Source organism: Alligator mississippiensis, chromosome 3, assembly GCF_030867095.1.
Source record: "Alligator mississippiensis isolate rAllMis1 chromosome 3, rAllMis1, whole genome shotgun sequence".
NCBI classification, from domain to species: Eukaryota; Metazoa; Chordata; order Crocodylia; family Alligatoridae; genus Alligator; species Alligator mississippiensis.
The window spans coordinates 90596712-90616421 of NC_081826.1; the positions used below are offsets into that span (position 1 = coordinate 90596712).

The window sequence follows — 19710 nt, forward strand, 5'->3', positions numbered from 1 at the left end:
ACTCTAAGTCCTGCTTTATATATTTAGGAACTCCATGTAACCCAGAGTGCATGTTTGGTGTTTTGGGGAGGGGAGAGGGGGCGCTTTTATTTACCAAGGATTAACAGTCTTCATTTGAATTTGTTAGTCTTAGTAAATGATGAATTTCTTGCAAAGAGAGGTAGTTAGCCATGTTAGTGTGAAGTCAGGCAGAAGGTGGGGTAGATTTGCAACTCCTAGTCTAAGTAAATCAGGTACGTATAACATAACCTTCTCTGACCCCAAGCTTACTTCATCAGGTGTTGTGAAAGGACAGGCACAGAGTAGTGTATCAAATGGAGCAGAGTTTCTCAACCTTTTTTTTGTACCAGGGTCCATTTGTAAACATCGATGGCCAGTCCCAACCCAGTAAATAGTTTTAATAGAAAAAAGCCCCCTGACCCGGGTGGTGCCACTCCCAACCTGCTGCCACCTGCCCTGGGCAGCAAGACTCATTGCCATCGCTGGGACCCCTGCACCAGCTGCGCCACCAGCAACACTAGGGATAATGGGTGGGCGGCTGGGCCGCACTGCCTTCACCTCTTCCTGCCACCAGCCTCTGGTGCCAGGCCACAGCTCTGCCCTACTGCCATGATCCAGCTGGCGCTGCCACTTGTCTCAGGCTGCCGGTGCTCCTGCTACCCTACTTTCCCTCCTGGGCAGAGCCATGGCCTGAGGGGAGCAGCAGTGGCAACTGGACCGTGGTGTCAGGGTAGAGCTGCAACCCGGCATATGAGCGGCTGGCAACGGGAGGCAGTGAGGGCAGCAGCCCCCTCCTCGTTTGTTACTCCTCACGCTGTGGGTAGTGCAGCTGGCACAGGGGTCCTGGCAAAGGCGACAAGTCTCGGTGCCCTGGTCTGCCCTCCCGCTCTGGGTCCTGGCTGCTGGGCTGAAGAGGCAGCTCCTGCCTGCGTCAGTTTGGCCAGGCTGTAGCCCTATGCCAGCTGTAGGCGCACAGATCCGGGGGGGGGGGGGGGGGGGGGGGGGGCATGTGTGTGCCCCACCTTCCAACATGTCACCTGTCCCACCCCACCTCACCCCCAATGCATTGTCTGTGCCTCCCTCCCCCCTGGCCCATAGACTTCCTTGCAAGGAGCTGCAGGAGCTATTCTCCATGCTGCCTGGCTGCCATATGCATGTGTGCCATATCACCCTCCTGCTCTCCCCAGTCCCAAACAGCCCTTTGCAGTAGCAAAACTTCACTTAGATGCTGTTAATTGCCAAAAGCAGACAAGGTTCTGTGGGTAAATCCGATTATCTTTTATTAGACCAACTCGGATAGTTGGAAAAATTTGTTCTTTGCCAGGTTTTGGGTACAAACACCCTTCATCAAGCAGACAATGCATCTGTCGTTGTTCTGTGCTCTTTCTGGATGGAGTAATAAAGCAGCCAAAGGCCAGTACATATGCAAGAAAGCCAGTCAGTTAAAATGCAAATTGAAGTAGTCAATAGTGAGAGATGGGTGGCGGGTGGTGAGTTGAGAGAAGGGGAAAGAATGTAGCAGTAGTCAGTGGATGGGGAGGGGGGGAAGGGAAAGGGAAAGAATATGGTTGGTAAAATGTGGAGAGGTTTCCTGGGGAGTGGATATTAGGCAGGTTATGATGTGTCATAACTTGCTTTTGCTGATGTTTGTTATTTCAGTTGGGCAACTGGGATAAACAAATCCAAAGCATTTATAACAGTATTAATCTCTAAACTAGAAGGGTTCATCAGTGTAATTATAATAGCAAAACTCTTCAAATGATGAGTGGATCTAACATTTTATTATGACATGAGCTGTTGAAAATTAAACCTGTAAGCTACCCTTTTGTTACTAAGAAGACATTGGGCAAGCCTACACACATTATTAATACAGTGATAAGCTCCGGTGCAATTTACACTAGTTTATTGCCCCTAGGTGTGCCTTTTGAACATGTGCCCAAGACCACAGCATGTTGAGCTGGGTCAGAGTAGCCCTAGCTAGCAGGGGGCCCCAGGGGTAAGCCTGCCAGCCCAGAGCTGCTCCGAACCCGCTTAGAGGTTGGCTGGAGCATCAGGATACCAGGATGGGGCTAGCCAGTAGGCAGCACCCATGCTGAAACATCCTTTTGAAACACCCAAGTGTGTCAGTGTCTACATGTGCGGTGCTGACAAGTAAAAAAATAACTCCACAGAAGTATAGTACTTGTATTTACCAACTATTCTGCTGGGCAGTTGATTAGTTTCCTGCAGCCTAATAGGGCTGTAGGTGTAGATGTGAGATGTTTACTGTGGCCAAGGTAAACATCTCATGTAGATGTGCCCATCGTGTCCCCTCATATTTCCCTCTTTTAAATGAATGCCTCTGTTGTAACCTTATCTGTCCTATTATTAGTTGTCATTTCTTGGTTTGACAAATCTGGCTTTTAGACTGCACAGCTCGTAAAAGGAAGAGACCAACCTAATTGTTCAGTTATGAGCCATGTACACCTTTTTGAAATTGCAAAAAAATAATATTTGTTTAAATGTAATAAGCTCTTAAAAATGCACTTTAATTATGCATTTAAATAGTTTTTAGGTGCTCCAGAACTTCCTCTGTATGCTGTGGATTGCAGTAATGCTGGAACAAATATTTTAACTGGACCAGTTATACATGTGCAAAATATAAAAAAGGACCAGATGCTCAAAGCAAGGATTGAAATACCTGTAAGTAACTAAGTAACTACCAGGGAACAATAATGTGAAAGACTGGTATAAAAATGGATTTAAGTGGTAGCCTGCAAATTTAGGCTGCTTACAGACACCACCCTTCTCTTCCCCCTCCCCCCCAAAAAAACAACAACAAAAAAACAAACCCAGCACTTTACTTTAAACTTGGTGCTCCCCTGTGCAGAGCCAAGTGCATATTCAGTAGAGACATCACATTAGTAGATGGACCTGGATCACCCAATATCTGTATAGATTAGGCACATTAGTGGGGCTTTTTTTGTGCTTTTCTCTAATAGCTGATTCAATCAACTTCATATAAAGCAGGGGTGGGCAATTATTTTGGGTGGAGGGCTGCTTACCCAGTTTTGGCAGGCTGTCAAGGGCCGCATGGGTAGCCCTGCCCCTTGAAGGGTGCCCCACCCCCTGGTCACCATCTTGGGACCAATGTCCCAGGGCCAGCACCGGTGGGCCCAAAGCAGGACACAGGCTGGCAGGGGTCTGTGGAGCCAGACTGGGCTGCACCAGCAGGGAGAAGGAGGAACTGGCCCAGCTCCATAGAGCCCCTGTCAGCCAGGACCCTGTACCTCTGCTGCCCTGCTCTGGGCCCTGCTGGTATGGGCCCTGTGCTCCTGCTGGCTCCCTGCCCACTCACTCCCAGTTCCTCCCCAGCTCTGCGGTACAGGCGGGCGGGCAGTGCACAGCCCTGACCCCCTGCTCGCCGGCAGGGAAGAAGCTGGTGCTGAGCACGGGGAAAAGCGGCCCCTTGCCTGCCCCTTGGCTGGCGCTCCCTGCTGCAACGCTGCTCCGGACAGCCCCGCACAGGCTGCGAGTGGCTGCAGCAGGGAGCACTGGCCACAGGGCAGGAAAGGGCTGTTTTCCTCCACGCCGGGAAGGAGCATGGGGAAAAGTTGAGCATGGGATGGGGGGGGAAAGCGGCTCTGCCCGCGCCCCATGGCCAGCGCTCCCTGCTGCAGCCCATGCGGGGCTGTCTGGAGCAGGGACAGGCAGCCCCACACAGGCTGCAAGAGGCTGTAGCGCGGGGTGCCAACCTCTCCTCCCCCTTCCCCCTCCCCACGCTCAGCTTTTCCCTAGGCCACATTTCCCTGGGCTCCTTCCCTGCCCAGGGTCCTCCCTTGCCATCCCCGCCCCTCCCCCCACCCTACCCCACCCCTTTCCTGTTCTGGCTGGGGAGGCAGGGCAGGGTGGGCCCTGCTGTTGTGGGAGCCCGCCAGGCTTCCCCTGGGTCCTACTGCCCTTGGTTCCTGTCGAAAATGACAGGAACCAAGGACAGAGAAATACTAATTTTCTAAATTTTTAGGGGCCCCGCAGGCTGGATAGAATGGCCTCACAAGCTGTATTTTGCCCACCCCAGATATATAAAAGCACCAAAAAGCCCCACTGAAGTGCCCGATCTACACATATGCTGCAGAGCCAGGTCAAATTAATGTGCTGCTTCTTCCAGTAAAGCACTTTTTTTTTTTTTTTTAATTGTTTTTAAACACATGTCAGCAGCCTTAATGACATATAACAATTGAAAGGGGCATGGATGACTGGTGCCACCTTAGTCAGGCGGGGCACGTGCCCTACCACTGACCAGTTAGTGACTGGGGGGGGGGTCCCCAATAATGCTGACCAGGGTGGTCCCCCTGCAGCCAATCTGGCTGACCAGGAAGTAGCTGTGGTGCTACATCTGGTGCTCCCACTCCCCTGCAAGCACCAGCCAGGGGGGTACCAGCACTCCCGCCTGCCCTCCTGCCTGTTGCTGAAGCAGGGAGCATGGCCTGTCAGGCGGTGCACCAACACTATCACGTACACCATTGTGTCACCACAGGAGAGGGGTATATATCCACTTACTCACATGTTAGGTAGCTAAATGGGTCCAGTGTAGAGTTGTAGGGCTCCTAGCTTTGGGTTCACTGTTTTTTCTGTTCAAACATCAACCACAGCTCTACTAAAAACAAGAAAGGATATTAATATATTTTTTTAGAAGTGTCTTCAAAAATGAGTAAGAGAATCTGCTACAGAACTTGCTTTACTTAACAATCTTTTTGAAAACCAGTTAATATTTTCCTTGACTGCTTCAGAGAGTTTTTCACTATCCTTATAAATTCATAAGGAAAGCTTAGTAGCACAGAGAGCTGCAAGAAATTATTACTATGGCTATTTCAGAGCATGGCTTTGACTTGCAGTCTATAAATTAAGAAGACTTAGTAGTAGAAGCGTTTTTATGCAAGCCATAAGTGGTTTTTTTTCCCCCCAGATTTGTTATTTATATTATGTTGATGAGTTTTTTTATTCTGTTTTCTTAGTGATTTTTACTTCATTATTATTGTTAGGTACCCTCATTCTCTATTTTAATTTCTTCTTGTATAATATTCCTCTCAGTACTTGGAGGGGGTGGGTGTTACTTTGTGGTTCAAAGACATTTACTGTTATTCACAGCCATTGTCACATTTAACCTCATAACTAGAATGAAAACATGAAGATATCAAGATAAAGCCAGTTATGCTGAACTTTTCCCTCCCTCAAACTCTCTTCCACTGTCACTCTTAGCATGCTTTTTCAAGCTTTCAGGAGAGTAACAGCCATGATATTACTATTCATACAACACATCGGTAAAAAAATTTTAGTTTTCTTTTCTACTTAGATATGTATCTGTTCTACTGCTTGCCATGAGGGTTTGACTAGATGTTCTCACTGCATTTGGTAGGATCTTGGTGTGATTGCCTGTCCTAGATGCTAGCTATCCTGGAAAATTCACCCTAAATCTGGATTAATCAAATTAGTCTTTTACATAAATATTTGGAGCCTTGATGTAAGCATGGGAACATGTCCTCAATGGCATGAGGGCAAGATTCAAAAAGGAACATAGGCTCAGTAATGCTAAATACTGCCATAGCTAAAAATGAAATGCCTTAATGGCCTTTTACATGGAGAAAACTTGACACCAAGGGTGTCTCTACATGTGCTCTAGAGTGAAGGGCTTTAAAGTTCAAGCACCCCTGCTGCCATTTTGAAGCATGGGGATGCTGAGTAGATGTGATGCAAGCTGCTGGAGCATGTTAATTAACATGCTCCAGCAGACTCAAATAATTGTGTGCTAATTAGCGTGTCGGAACAGGCATCCAGCATGTGTCTGGGTGCCCCTACACTTGGGATTCCCAGCCTAAGAGGCTCACTGGGCAGTGGGATTGCTAGTAGGAATACTAAAGAGACATGTCTTAAATCCTGGCTCTCCTCTAGTCTTAGGATTCACTGAGAAGTCTGTTGTTTGATACTGGAATTTTCAGCCTAAAATCCACATCTAGACTTAGGTGCCTAATTTGTCCTTTTATGTACAGGATATTGGTATGCACTTTTTAAAATAAGCAGGCATCCAGAAAACCAGGACTCCTCAACACCTTTTACGCATTTTGTATTAAAGAATTATTAGAAAAAAATGAGTAAATAATTCTGGCAGCAGGGACAAACTGCACATTTTTTCCCAAGGGTATTGAATCCTACAGATCCCACTAATGTTCATGGGAGTTGCTGTGCACATTGCCTCTAAAAACAAATCTTTAGGAATCCTGCTTTTTTGGTGTTTGTGCTTTCTCATAACATACTTGTAAGTTTATGAAAACCCTTTTTGTAGCAGTTCTTATTCCGTTTTCCTTATTAAAAAGTATGTTTTTTAATTTGTTAAATCAAGTTTGGTATTTTAGAGCAGGGGTTTTCGACCCTTTTTAATAAGTGTACCCTCGGTGGCCCCCTTTTTAATAAATGTACCCCCCCCCCCCTCCCTGGGCAGGGGCAAGCAGCCAGACGTGGAGCAGGGGTGTGGTGAGCGGTGGCAGCACATCATCTGTGCAGCCCTGCTCTTGCCGTGTGCTGGCCCTGCTCCTGTGAGGCAGCAGCGTGGGGTGGCGACACTGTCCCCACCCGCTCTCTGGGACTTCTTAAAGTACCCCCAGAGGTATGCTTACGCCCAGTTGACAACCCCTGTTCTAGAGCATTGTTTTGATTTGCTACCAATAAGCCAGGATCTGATCTTAGTTTTTTTCAGATCAGTGAAATTCAGTGACTCTTATCCATTGCAGTGAAGGGTGAAACTTGGTAATATATTGAAAAAAATGTTCAGGTATGTTTTTCACATATTTAATAATGTCACCTAAAATATTCTTGCCATTCCTAGAGTTGTAAAAATGTGCCACCAATAGAAAAGACTATTAAACTGCTCCCCAGTAGCCATGTTGCAAGATTGCAGATCTTAAGTGTGGAAGGACAAAAAGCTATTCAAATCAAACATCAGGATGAAATTAATTGGATTGCTGGGGATGTCATGCACAACCTTATCTTTCAAATGTATGATGAAGGAGAAAGAGAGATCAACATCACTTCAACTGTAGCAGAAAAAATTAAGGTAGGTTAAGGAAACTTAACTTTCACAACCTTGGAGTAAATGAGACCTATTTAATAGAATCAACAGTATGAAAGCAAAAATATATTGGCTTCTTTACGAGAGTTTCTATCTCTAAAACAGGGCTGTCCAACTTCTAAGAGGCTAGGGACTATATGTGCACCCCCACGCCCCCAGCCACACACAATACTGCGGGGCTGCACCCTTTCCTGGGCCATAAACCATGGAGGGCACCCCTCCATTGTTAATGACCCATGCATTGCACACCACCCAACTGCACCATTCCTATGCTTTGCACACTGTGCTGTGTGTGGACACACCTACCCCGCCTCCATACTCTGCTGGCATGCTGAGTCAGATTTCCTGGTCTTTCCTGCTGCTCAGCTGCAGATTCCCTTAGTTCTGTGGACCATGCCATCTCACTCTATCCCCAAGGGTGGGGACAGGCAGTGAAAGCAGGAAGAGGGAGTTGAGGCATGGAGACAGTGGCAGCTACCATGGGAGTGGGGAGGGGATCAGGAATCTAGAGTCTTGAGGTTAACCTCCCAGAGACAACATGCACCCCATGGACATCCCTGTTCTAAAATGTTAGGTACAGGAGCCCCAATACAGCTAAAATAACTTGAGAAACTAAAATGACTGTACAAGCACAGAAAGAATACTATATTGCCTTTCTCATTTAATAAATGTTTGTTCACTTTTTCAAAATCAAATGGAGTGTTAAAGCTGTGTTCATACGGTGTAAAAGACCCCAACTGAGTAAGTTGTGTAATATGCATAACATTATTTTGGGGATTAATGGCAATACAATGTCAGTATGAAAAGTCTTAGCCAAGATTACTATCTTCCAGAGTGCCACAAGTACAGTATATTTATTCTTATTATACATCAGCAACTCACTGAGATGTGAGGGCTCTTTCTCCATCACAAGTCCTAGGTCAAATTGATTTATTTTCATGAAGAACCTGTTTCCCCTCCTACATTCCTCCTCTTCTATATAGGTATGAGACCTGATACCAAGGCAAAGTGCCATCAAATTAAATTAGATGTTTTATCTTTGTTAGGTTTTACAGTATTGTCCTGTTACCATGACAACTTTATGGTAGGGAATAATGAATGTAAGCTCTCCTTTAGAATAAAATTCTATATCTGTGTGAACACCATAGCTTATTGGAAAAGCCTAGGACTCTTAATCCTAAAACTAAACAGCAGAAGTGAAAACCATTATTCACTGACTTAAATGAAGAATGTGATATAACAGGTTTTTATGAAAAAAACATTTTTAGGTTAACTGGACACCCAGGATTAACCGAGAACACCTGATTCAGGGACTGTTACCAGATGTAAAAGTGCCAACGTCTATAAAAGATGTACGTTATTGCCTAATTACATACCTTGATGATCATGTATCTTTGGAGAGTGCATTTACAGTCAGGTTTGTCCTTTTAAACATATCCTACTGATAATGCTGATGTGAAAGATTGTATTAGTGTACTTTAAAAACCAGGTATTCTTCTTGTTAGGGTGGCAAGATACAAAAGCATTTTTTAAAGGAGCAGAAGGTTGCAGAAGTTTTATTATTGTGTCTTAATGCACAAATAGTGATTATTGAGAAAAACATGGTGTATATGAAGAACCCCCCCCACCTCTTTATGATATTAGGTAGCATGGCAATCACTTACAAATATAAATCGATTTATAGGAAAGGTGTCTATAAAAATTTCTTACTAAGCTTCAGTTGCCCAAATTACAGAATTGTTCATAAGCATTAGACCCCTATTTGTTAAAAGAACAACAAAAGAGAAATATTACCATCATCGAAGGATAAATTAAGGTATGCAGCTGGCTATTGAGTGCTTAACTAAATGATAATGGGTGCATCTACATTTGCAGTTAGCACAGCTGAATAAACTCCAGCATGCTTCATGCTGGAGTTTTTTGCTCCCAGGCACAGCATTTACACGTGTACCTGATACCACAGTATGTTGAGCTGGGGTGACACAGCCCCAGCTAGCTGGGGGCCCAGGGGATCAGCCTGCCAACCTGCAGCTGCCCCACCCTGGTTCAGTGGACTGTGAAGGGGCTGGCTGGGGCATGAAGGTGCTACAGTGCAGAGCTGGCTGGCAGGCAGCCCCCATCCTGTAGCACCGTAATGCCCCAGCCAGCCCTGGTCACCATCTGCATGTGTGTTGCAGCACACTAAATAACTTCAGGTGTAGGCTAGTACTTGTGTTGGGCAGTACCATCCTTTGGTAGAGTTAATTAGTTTTACTCCAGCATAATAGCGCTGCATATGTAGATGGTGACTTTTTACTACAGAGCTAATTAGTCAGTTCAGTAAAGAATATATGTAAATGCTCCTAGTGAGTACTTTTAGTACTTCATAGATTCAGAGCAGTGTTCAGATGTTAATTAATTACTCCTCAGAATGTTAGGCCCCAGCCCAAGTCTGGGTTCGTGCCCGGTATGCAAAGGCCAATAAAGATACCAGGGGTGAAAGTATAAAAAATGGTTTATTGCTAGCAATAAAAGGTGCAAGCGGAATAATCTCCCAAGACAAGCACAAGCACATTCAATACTGAGCCCCTTATATACCAGAGGTTGAATCTTCATAAGCATCCTTGTTTGCTAATTGGTTATAAAGGAGTGACGCAAGGAGTTCTTTACTGAGCATGTCTCTATACCTGTGTTTTAGCTATGTATCTCATTAACGTACATATATGTTCCATTAGCATATATCTTCCCCGCCTCGGGGTGTGAGTTTTAGTATTTTAATGAGCTCTTTGCTCCAGTACCTCTGATTCTGTTTTTTGTTTTCAAGCTTCCTCTATCTAAGACTGTCTGCCCCTTATCATTGCAGATGGGCATTCGACACACAACATTCACTTTTGCTTAGGCTTTGCATAGTAGTTTCTAGGTCAAACCTTACAAGAACACTTTTTTGGGTGGTTTGTGGAGTGTCATGAATGTTTTCTTTTGTGTATTTTACTGATGTGGCATGTGCGGTTTTGTTGAAAAGGCCACATGCTGTATCCGTTTGTTACTGTTATCACTGTATAGATTATGTTATTCTGTCTCTTTCTATCTTCATAAATTTGGCCATGGTTTAGCTAAGGAAGGGAGCAATGCATACTTAAGCATAATTGCTCTCCCATTGGATTGGGCATTTGAGGCATTGTCTGCCTACAAAGAGGAAATTAACTCCTCTATAGCAAAGGCATCTTAGAGAAATGGCCCATCAGTCAGAGGAATGCCAGATGTCCCAGGGAGAGAAGTTTCTGAAGCATTCTGGAGCCTCATGAGGATTTAGATAGTACTCATCAGGGGGGCTGGCTTGGGGTTTTTTGGATTTTTCCTCAAGCTGGGGAAGGGTCCAAGGCCCTGGCAGCCAGGACTGGTAAAATCAGCAGGAAGGCTCATCTCTGAAAACACTGGCAGGACTAGGGTGTAGCCAGATGAGAGGGTAAAAAACGTTACTTGTTTTATTTTTCTATTTTCAAATGTAAGATCAGTTTTGCTTATGTAATTCTTATTTTCTACATAAATCCTTTTGCTGTTTATCTCCTTATTGGTTGCCTATGGAAATAGTGATCTCTGAGTGAATGATATTTTAGGTTGGCTCATTCTGTGGAGTGACTGACCTAAAATACTTTCCACAACCCAAAAGGGAAGCCACCTAGAGTTGGCAGAGATTTGCTTGCTGAAGCTGTGGGGTACAGTATAAAGGTAGCGTAGCTGGTGCTTGTCGGGATAAGGACTTTATCTCAAGGCGACCTCTGTCTGTTCCTTGGGACAAGCAGTAGGACAGTGTGAAGAAACTTGGGGCACAACTGTTTACCAAGTGCTCTTCTAAATTGCCTTTTGTCTGTTGTTACTAGGTTATCTGTTTGCTAAATATTATTAATTTCTGTGATATGTGGTGTAATCTTTGCCTGTATATTTGGAACTTCTATCAACCAATTTTTGTATATTAATCCAGACCACTTCCAGATGAACCCAAACATATTAAGTGCAAATTAAAAGGGCCAAATACCATGCAAATGGGTGAAGAACTGCAGAGTGAAATTGGTAAGTACTTGCAGAACCTACATTTCATTGTTGGATTTACTAACTGTGTTTATAACAACTCGGTGTTCTCTTATCTGTATAAATACTATATAGCGTGAAGTATCTGCATGATCTTTATGTTCCTGTTATGGAAAAGAAGTTCTCTAAAAATGAAAATGCTTTAAAGTTTACAATAATCTTTTATTCAAATTTGCTTTAAATGTGAATTTTTAGCCTACTTGACATTCCTTCTTATATTATTAGGAAGAACTTGTTATTTGATTATTTTTTTCCAGTCCTTATTTAAGAAATCTGGTTTTTCTTGACAGCTAAGGCTTTAAGTATAAGGAGGCATCTTTGGGAGATCAGGTTTTGCAGTGCTTGTCAGGTTATTTACATAGCTTTTAACTTATCTGCATAATGCTATCATTGCAGTATTGATGGCTTAAGTTTCCTTGGCCTTTGGTACTACAGATGTTTGTATCCAAGGAATTCTGTGGGTTGACACATAAGACTGCCATCTTAATACTACATTATATTAATTTGTTAGATGCTGGTGACATCTTCTGTAGTATGAATATAATTTTAAATTGCTGATTTGTTTAAAATTACCTCAGTGTGCTCTAAGAACATGAGATGATAACACTGCATTTTTCCACTTGTAAGTTGACCTGATGCTTTCAGGTAAATTTTTAGGAAAAATAACTTCTTTCCAGAATGCAAGTCAGTAACTACCAATGGCTTTACCATTACAAAATTCCACAGGAGAATCAAATCATCAAGTAAAAGGTATTTGTATGGTTCTTTCAGAAGCAAAGAAAGTAGACTTTTATAATCAGAACTGTACAGTATCTCCTTAAAAGCTTATACAAGTTAGAAATACTAAGGACATTTGGAGAAATTATAGTTAGTCTTGAAATAAAACTCCTCTCTGAAGCAAGAAAAAAATGTATAGCAGCTAGTTGTGTCAGTGTTCTAGCAGGGTACCACATCATTGAAAGATTTATCTTTCAGTTGTACGGCAAGTAAAAGACTGATCTTCAGTGAATGAGGAAAGAGAAGTTTTGTCTGGTATGGACATAGTAAATGAATGCATTTCTCAGGATTCCAAACCTATTTATAAATATTACATATGTAATGTATACACATTCTTACTATGTACCATGTCCTTTTCAAGACAACTACAGGTTGTTTGTTTTTTTGTAAAATACTCATTCTTCTTTTTCATAGATATAATGGTTACAGATCAGTATGGAAATCAGATTCAGACGTTGACATCCTCTTGTATAAATTCCTTGGGGATTTCTGGGATTGGGCTTGATAAATCAAATGTGAAAATGATTTGGCAGGTACTTTTTTTAAAATCTTTTCCTCGTCTTTCTAGTTGCCAGTTCATTTTTAAGCAACTTTCTCTTTCGGTGCTCTTAGTTTTGGGTGTGGGGAGGTTTGGTTTAAAAAAAAAAAAAAAAAAAAGCGTGCGTATATGTATATGGGTGGGGTGTGTGTGTATCTGCTACATAGGCTAGTAGAAGGATATCAAAGACACAGTCTGCTGGCTGGATCCAACCCGTAGAATCATATCATCTGGCCCTGGTGCTACCTGTGGGTGTCAGAGTAACCCACAGGCAGCATGCAGGGCGTGCTGGATGGCACAGTGCAACAAAGTGGAATGGTAGAGTAGCTGCCATGTGCAACACTGCCCCATAGCAGCAGCTCTGGGGCCCTTCTGCAGAACCCTGTGGTGGCTGGAGCAGGACCAGGATGTAGGACTGGTCTGTGGGTCTTTTCCAGCCCACAGACTGGAGCCCTACCACTCATCTAGCCTGTAGGGCCAGATGAGTTTGTACTAGGACTTGCAGTGAAAGTAAGTTCATTTAGTCCTATGTTTACTAGGAACATTCTCACTTCTTTTTTTTTTTTATATTGCCTCAGTTATATAAGAGAATTCCTTTTTCTGCAAGGCTTCACTTGTGTACAGGTTTAGGAACTTTTTCATACTCGTTGTAGTAAATCAATAGTTGGTAATTAAGGTTTAACAAATGGAGATCCTCAGTCCATTTGTGGACCTTATGGTGAATTGAGCTAATACGAGCAAGTGGCTGAAGTCTTGGACTGTACAAAAAAATACAGCTGTCTGTAAAATACATAAATATTATGATATGTTATGTTATATATGAAAAATCAAAGTATATATTGCATTTCCCTTTATTTTTATTAATCAGATGTTTTTATATTTCTTAATAGGAAAGTACACAAACCATTACAGTAAAAGGTATTAAGTTTAATCCAGGTCCACCTGAAAGCAAAGAATTATGTTTTGCTTGGCGTGAGTTTTCTGATTTCCTTAGAATAAATTTGACTGCTGGACCTCCAGCCAAACTGCACCTTGTGGACTGGCCGGAGTTAGAAGAGGCGAGTTGATTTCTTTTAATTCTGATCCAAAGGGTTTAAATCACCAGCTTTCTTGCATTTTATTTTTTAAAAGTCCAGGGCACTTTGAAATGTAAGAAGAAACATTAAAAGTTACATTTTTTTTTCTTTTCAACATAAAATATTCATTATTTCTGAATTTCTCTGACTAAAAAGCAATGTAGCCCTGACCAAAGCAATTTAGGCCTTCTTCACCAACTGTTTTATTAATACAGACATGCATAAACAGGACTGTAATCATCAGGTCACTCTTCATACTATGGTTTACCAGACAGGTTAAAACAGGGGCGGCCAAAATATGGCATGCAGGCTGGATCTGGCCCACCAATGTATTGTATCCAGCCCATGGCTGATCCTGCAGTGCTCTGCAATGGGGCTGAGCCCTTCCTGCTCAGGGAAGCCTGTGTCATGCTTCTGCCCTGCGCCCACTGACGGCACCGCTCCGGCCCCAGCCAACACTCGCAGCTTCTCTGCAGGGCTACTGCTGCTGCAGCCATCTGGGTACTGCTCTGTTCCCTGCCCTGCTTCCAGCAGCTCCTCCTCTTCCTTCCCCTGACCCTGCCTCTGCTGCACAGCTGCTGGCACCAGGTAAAGTACATAAGCCCTGGTGGTCTTGGGAGCATATGCTGATACCATGTGACCAGACAGGTGGGGGAAGCTGCAGGCAGGGAGCTCCTCTCCCAGTGTATGGAGTTCCAACTCCTGGCTGCCTTCCACCCACTCTGCCTGCCTGGCGTGATGTGCAGCCCCCTGCAGGTGGCCAAATAAATGGAAGGCAGCCTGGAGTTTCTGGGGCAGGAGCCACCCAACATGGGGTGAGCTTGGGCCGGAATGTGGTACAGGCTGCCCCAGGTGGGAATAGGCAGGCTTGGCCCCATGCGGAGTGCCACAGGGGCAGCCATGAGCCACGCTGGGGGCGGGGGTGGACCGCACCTGTACCACCCTGCTTGTAAAGCTCTGCTGCCCACAACCCTTGCCCTGCCTGGCCAGCTCCCACGACCTAGCACGTGAGGAGCCCCCCACATGCACGCACACACATTTCCTTCCCCCCCGCCCCCAAACGCATAATATACAAGAGTAAGTCATTATTTTGAGCTATGATGCACACATCTCTATATACACTACTCAGAAAGTATAAATCAGGACAAAAATTATTTTTTGAAATAAAATTAAAATAGGGTATGGTAGATGTTTGATTTTTAATACGTGGGGGTTTTTTATCTATATTTTGTTTAAATTATATCTTCTGAAAGATTTTGTGTGCAGCCGTTGACAACTCACCAAAACTCATTATGTGGCTGGCCAGCCAAAATAACTTCCCACCCCAGGTTAAAATCAGCTGGCTTCTAAAAGTAGTATTTGTTTTACAAATATATCTACTAAGACTTGCATTTAAATTTAATGACACTTTGTTCCAGATTATCTTGTTATTCAAACTACAGTAAAAGCTTTGTTATCTGGCATGAGTGGGGGAAAGGGGGTGCTGGTTATCTAAAAATTCTGGTTCTCTGAGAGTTATACCAATCAAGGAAGACAGGAGTGCAGCACGGCCACCCGCACTGGGAGAAACCTGGCACTGCCTCGGCCCTAACCCACAGCAGCCTGCCCTGTGCAGATCCCTCCCTCCCCCCGGCCACAATTTTTTTCTCCCTCCACCTATCCAGATATTAACTAGAAGGGCTCCCGGCAGCTTGTCTGTCTGCAAAGTCACTAACTAATGTAAACAACAGAAATACTTGATGCACATGCCATATAGACTCGGCTAAGATTCCAGTTGCTAAAGTCAGGATTTGTATTGGGGGATATTGGAAATTCTGCTTAAGAGTATTCCAGTTAGTAAAATGTCGGTTCACACAGCTTTTACTATATCTTACTCTTCCTATCTCACAAGTAGTGAGTTATTCCTCTTGAATATGGACTTTGAAGACAATTTAAGTTTGTTGCTTGGCATCCTGGCTAACCTTACCTTTAATTCTACATGAAAGAATTTTTTCCTTGGTCAGTGGCACTAGTTGGCAGTCCTGCTTTCTCTTATTTTTGCTTTTACTTCTGATGTACTGTTTTTCTAAGATAGTAAAAAACAGCTCCTACTCTACATCAGGAAAATGTTTGGGTGGTAACAGCTCTGCAAACACCAGCTGATCTGGAGTTCTGAAGTGTAGCTTCATAATTGGTTGTTTGGACATGGATCTCTCCCCCATTATGAGTATTTGAAATGTTTTGTTTAGAATAAAGTAAAATATGTACTTGTTTTTCTTACAGCCTATTTCAGTGATTAATGGCAGAGAACTGCAGAAGCCTCTTATAGTTCAGCTCTGTGATCAGTGGGGAAACCCATCTCCTGAATCAAATGTCAGAATCAGTCTTACAAAGGCAAACATCATAAAGGTAAATCTTGGAAGATATCCAGTGAGCTCCTGTATATCAGAGCTCTTAAATATCTACCAAGCCATAGCTGTATCACCTCTCTCCACTTGTATTCAGTTTCCCCTAAAAGTAAGCATCAAGGAATTTTGAAGTAGAGTATTCTTTTACACTAATAATGTATAATTCTACACATGTAAAAATACTACACATCACAGATTCCTTTTTTAAGTTTGAGGCAATAGTGAAGTGCTATTAAAATTAATGCATTATAATATTGAGTTAACTTTTTTTTTCCTTTGGCTTTCACTGTTTTTTTTTCCTGCGACTTCTCCCTTGTCTCTCTCTTTCTTCTTATCTTAATTTGCAGGTTCTCATTTAAAGCAATCTGGCCTAAACAATAAAGAATAGCCATTAAGTTTGTCCAGTGGTTTTCAGACTGGTCCATTGAGCTCTGCCTATTCATTAACATGGAGTTACTAGGCAACATAAACTCTGGCTTCCTTGTTTCTAACTGCTAATTAGTATATTATGGCTCTTTGCATTGGGGATGAAGGGGAACAAGTTTAGTAATTGCTTACACATAGCTATGGTTGCCACTGAGAGATTTTGGAGGCATGTATGGGAAGGGAGCTCAGTGTGCAGTAGCCAGCACAAGTATGTATGGAAGTAAGATAAAACGTGAGTAATCTTTTGATTAATACTGTGGTCCACATGAAGAAGTTGGCTAATCCTCTTTTTGTCCAATAGTTTTGCTTATGTTGTTTTTTAGATGTTCTTTTCTGTTGTCCAACTTCTTATTTGTCACAAATGTGTAATATCTCTCATCTGTACAGTTGGAGGTAGTCCAATGTTATTGTTGGAGGCTCCAGAACTACATACCTCCTTTCAACTCAGGCCACCAAAAATTCTGTTCTTGATAGAGTAAGTTGATGGCTCATTCCCTCCCAACTACTTTGTTTTGTGACTTTATTTCAGCCTTAGCTCCTCTCTTTCTTCTCCCTGATGATTTCTCAGCTGAGCAATCACTAATTCCACTAGAGAGAGAGTTGATACTAGAGGGATCCCTGGCTGTCCACAGCAGTGGAGATAGCTTGTAAGCACTGAACTAAGTCTAGGAAGAGCTTTTCAAAGCTTTAGAGAAAAGTCATGTCCCGCTGTCAAAAGCTGGTAAAGAATAGGGCTTTGAGTCAGTATGGCATGCTGAGGTCTCTCCTTTTTGCTAAAGCTTTGACTTTGTCATGGATGGCTTGATCAGGAGCATGAGGGTTCTCACAGAGAAAAGTCCCCTCGGCCTGTTCAGGGCAAACTCCAGAGGCTCCAAACCTCAAAAAGACTAAAACAAACATTTGTTTCACAAAGAAATAATGTATATTGTTAATGAGCAAACAGTACAAAAATCGGGCTCTAAACCAGGGATCAACAGCATTTTTGGGTGGAGTGCCAAAAACACCCCAAACTGGACTGGTATGATGTTGGCGTACCAGGGCAGATGGGGGAGCTGCAAGGGACCCAGTCCTTGTTCTGGTGGTGCTGCCCCGGCCCCTTCCCTGCCATGCATCCTGATGCAGCTGTTAAGCTACTGCCAGCCATGGAGCTAGACTGGAGCCCCAGACCCTGGTGCACTGGTTACAGCCTGCCCGCCACCTGCTGCAAGCAGCCCGGGCTCTTATAGCTGGCAGTGGCTGCATGTGTGCCTCGAGGCTATGGTGGGGAAGTGGCTGGGTTTGTGCTCTGGGCAGGCCCTTGCTGCCTGCCACAGAGCCTGGACTGCTCACAGCAGGGCTTGCAGCCTTCCTGCTACAAGCAGTCTGGACTGTGTGGCCAGCGGTAGATGCCCAGAGCCCAAGCCAGCTGTGGTGTGCTGAGCAAAATGGCCTCAGGTGCCATGCTCTTATGTGCTTGCCAGGGGTTGTCACTCGCTGCTGTAAACCTTTTTGCTTTTGCCTGTCTACCCTGCCCAAAGTGTTTGCTGAGAATTTTTTTTCTCCACAGTAGTATTCATAATACTCTCTGGCCTCACTGCTTTTCCTCCACCCTGGAGCATATCTGGACATGTAGAATAGCCTTTTACATGGCTTCCCAGGACAGATCTTCACAGAAATAGTGGAAGTTATGCCTGTCTAACTTTCAGCCTGTGAATCTCAGTTCAACCAGGTTCAAATTTTAAACCTCTGCAGATTGTGAATTGTACTTTTCTTGGTGCACAACCTATAGATTTTCAAAGAAAAAGGAGTCGGAGTCTGGAGGAGGGAATTATAAATAGACTGGCCCCATATTAAAGCACAAGAAGGATTTTTGGTAGTCTGTGCCCAAATCAGAGGTACATAAAGATTCCATTCTGGACATGGCTGCACCATTGCAAACAGAGGGGTTTGTGTACAGTAAACGAAAAGTTCTATCCTAAATTCAGAATGACTCCTAATTACTGACAAAAGGCTGGCTCATAGTAGCTCTCTTTTAAAATACATGCGTGGAAGCTAATTGACATCTCTCAGACCTGTTTAGTAGTCTATTCCCACAATTTTGCAGGATGGATAGGATACTACTTCTGTACTGTAAATAAATATCACCAAAAATCTGCTGGACTCCAACAGAACAGGAAACCAGTGGATGCAAATTAATCAATATTTCCATTAAATAAATAAATAAATAAATAAATGCAATATCTTCTGTTACAAACATAATTTCCTATATACGTCTTCTCATCCGATCCAAATTCATAGATGTTAGGGTCGGAAGAGACCTCAATAGATCATCGAGTCCGACTCCCTGCGTAGGCAGGAAAGAGTACTGGGTTTAGATGACCCCAGCTAGATGCCTATCTAACCTCCTCTTGAAGACCCCCAGGGTAGGGGAGAGCACCACCTCCCTTGGGAGCCCGTTCCAGACCTTGGCCACTCGAACTGTGAAGAAGTTCTTCCTAATGTCCAGTCTAAATCTGCTCTTTGCTGGCTTATGGCCATTATTTCTTGTAACCCCCGGGGGCGCCTTGTTGAGTAAAGCCTCACCAATTCCCTTCTGTGCCCCCATGATGAACTTATAGGCAGCCACAAGGTCGCCTCTCAACCTTCTCTTGCGGAGGCTGAAGAGGTCCAGGTGCCCTAGTCTCTCCTCATAGGGCTCGGCCTGCAAGCCCTTGACCATACGAGTGGTCCTTCTCTGGACCCTCTCCAGGTTATCTACATCCCTCTTGAAGTGCGGCCCCCAAAACTGCACATAGTATTCCAACTGCGGTCTGACCAGCGCCCAATAGAGGGGAAGTATCACCTCCTTGGTTCTGTTCGTCATGTATCTGCTGATGCACGCTAAAGTGCCATTAGCTTTTCTGATGGCTTCATCACACTGATGACTCACGTTCATCTTGGAGTCCACTAGGACTCCAAGATCCCTTTCTGCTTCCATGCCTCCAAGCAAGTCATTTCCTAGGCAGTAGGTATGCTGGACATTTTTCCTCCCTAGGTGCAGCACTTTGCATTTCTCCTTGTTGAATTGCATTCTGTTGTTTTCTGCCCATATGTCCAACCTGTCCAGGTCTGCTTGTAGTTGTTCCCTGCCCTCTGGTGTGTCCACTTCTCCCCACAGTTCTGTATCATCTGCAGACTTGGACAGAGTACACTTCACTCCCTCATCCAAGTCACTGATGAAGACATTGAAGAGTATCAGTCCAAGGACCGAGCCCTGCGGGACCCCACTGCCCATGTCCTTCCGGGTCAATACCGACCCATCCACCACCACTCTCTGGGTATGACCCTCTAGCAAATTTGCCACCCACCGGACTGTGT

The 19710-nt window shown here is 44.0% G+C and overlaps 1 protein-coding gene across 1 annotated transcript in view; it reads left to right on the forward strand.

Annotated features, from left to right (window-relative positions):
- SMCHD1 (structural maintenance of chromosomes flexible hinge domain containing 1) overlaps positions 1-19710 on the forward strand; it is a 131470-nt gene that overhangs the window by 74058 nt on the left and 37702 nt on the right. Inside the window, exons 24-30 of the mRNA XM_006269521.4 lie at positions 2548-2682; positions 6860-7087; positions 8371-8519; positions 11064-11152; positions 12362-12480; positions 13376-13543; positions 15824-15949. Of these exons, the coding sequence (XP_006269583.2) occupies positions 2548-2682; positions 6860-7087; positions 8371-8519; positions 11064-11152; positions 12362-12480; positions 13376-13543; positions 15824-15949 (1014 nt within the window). The remainder of the gene's footprint in view (positions 1-2547; positions 2683-6859; positions 7088-8370; positions 8520-11063; positions 11153-12361; positions 12481-13375; positions 13544-15823; positions 15950-19710) is intronic.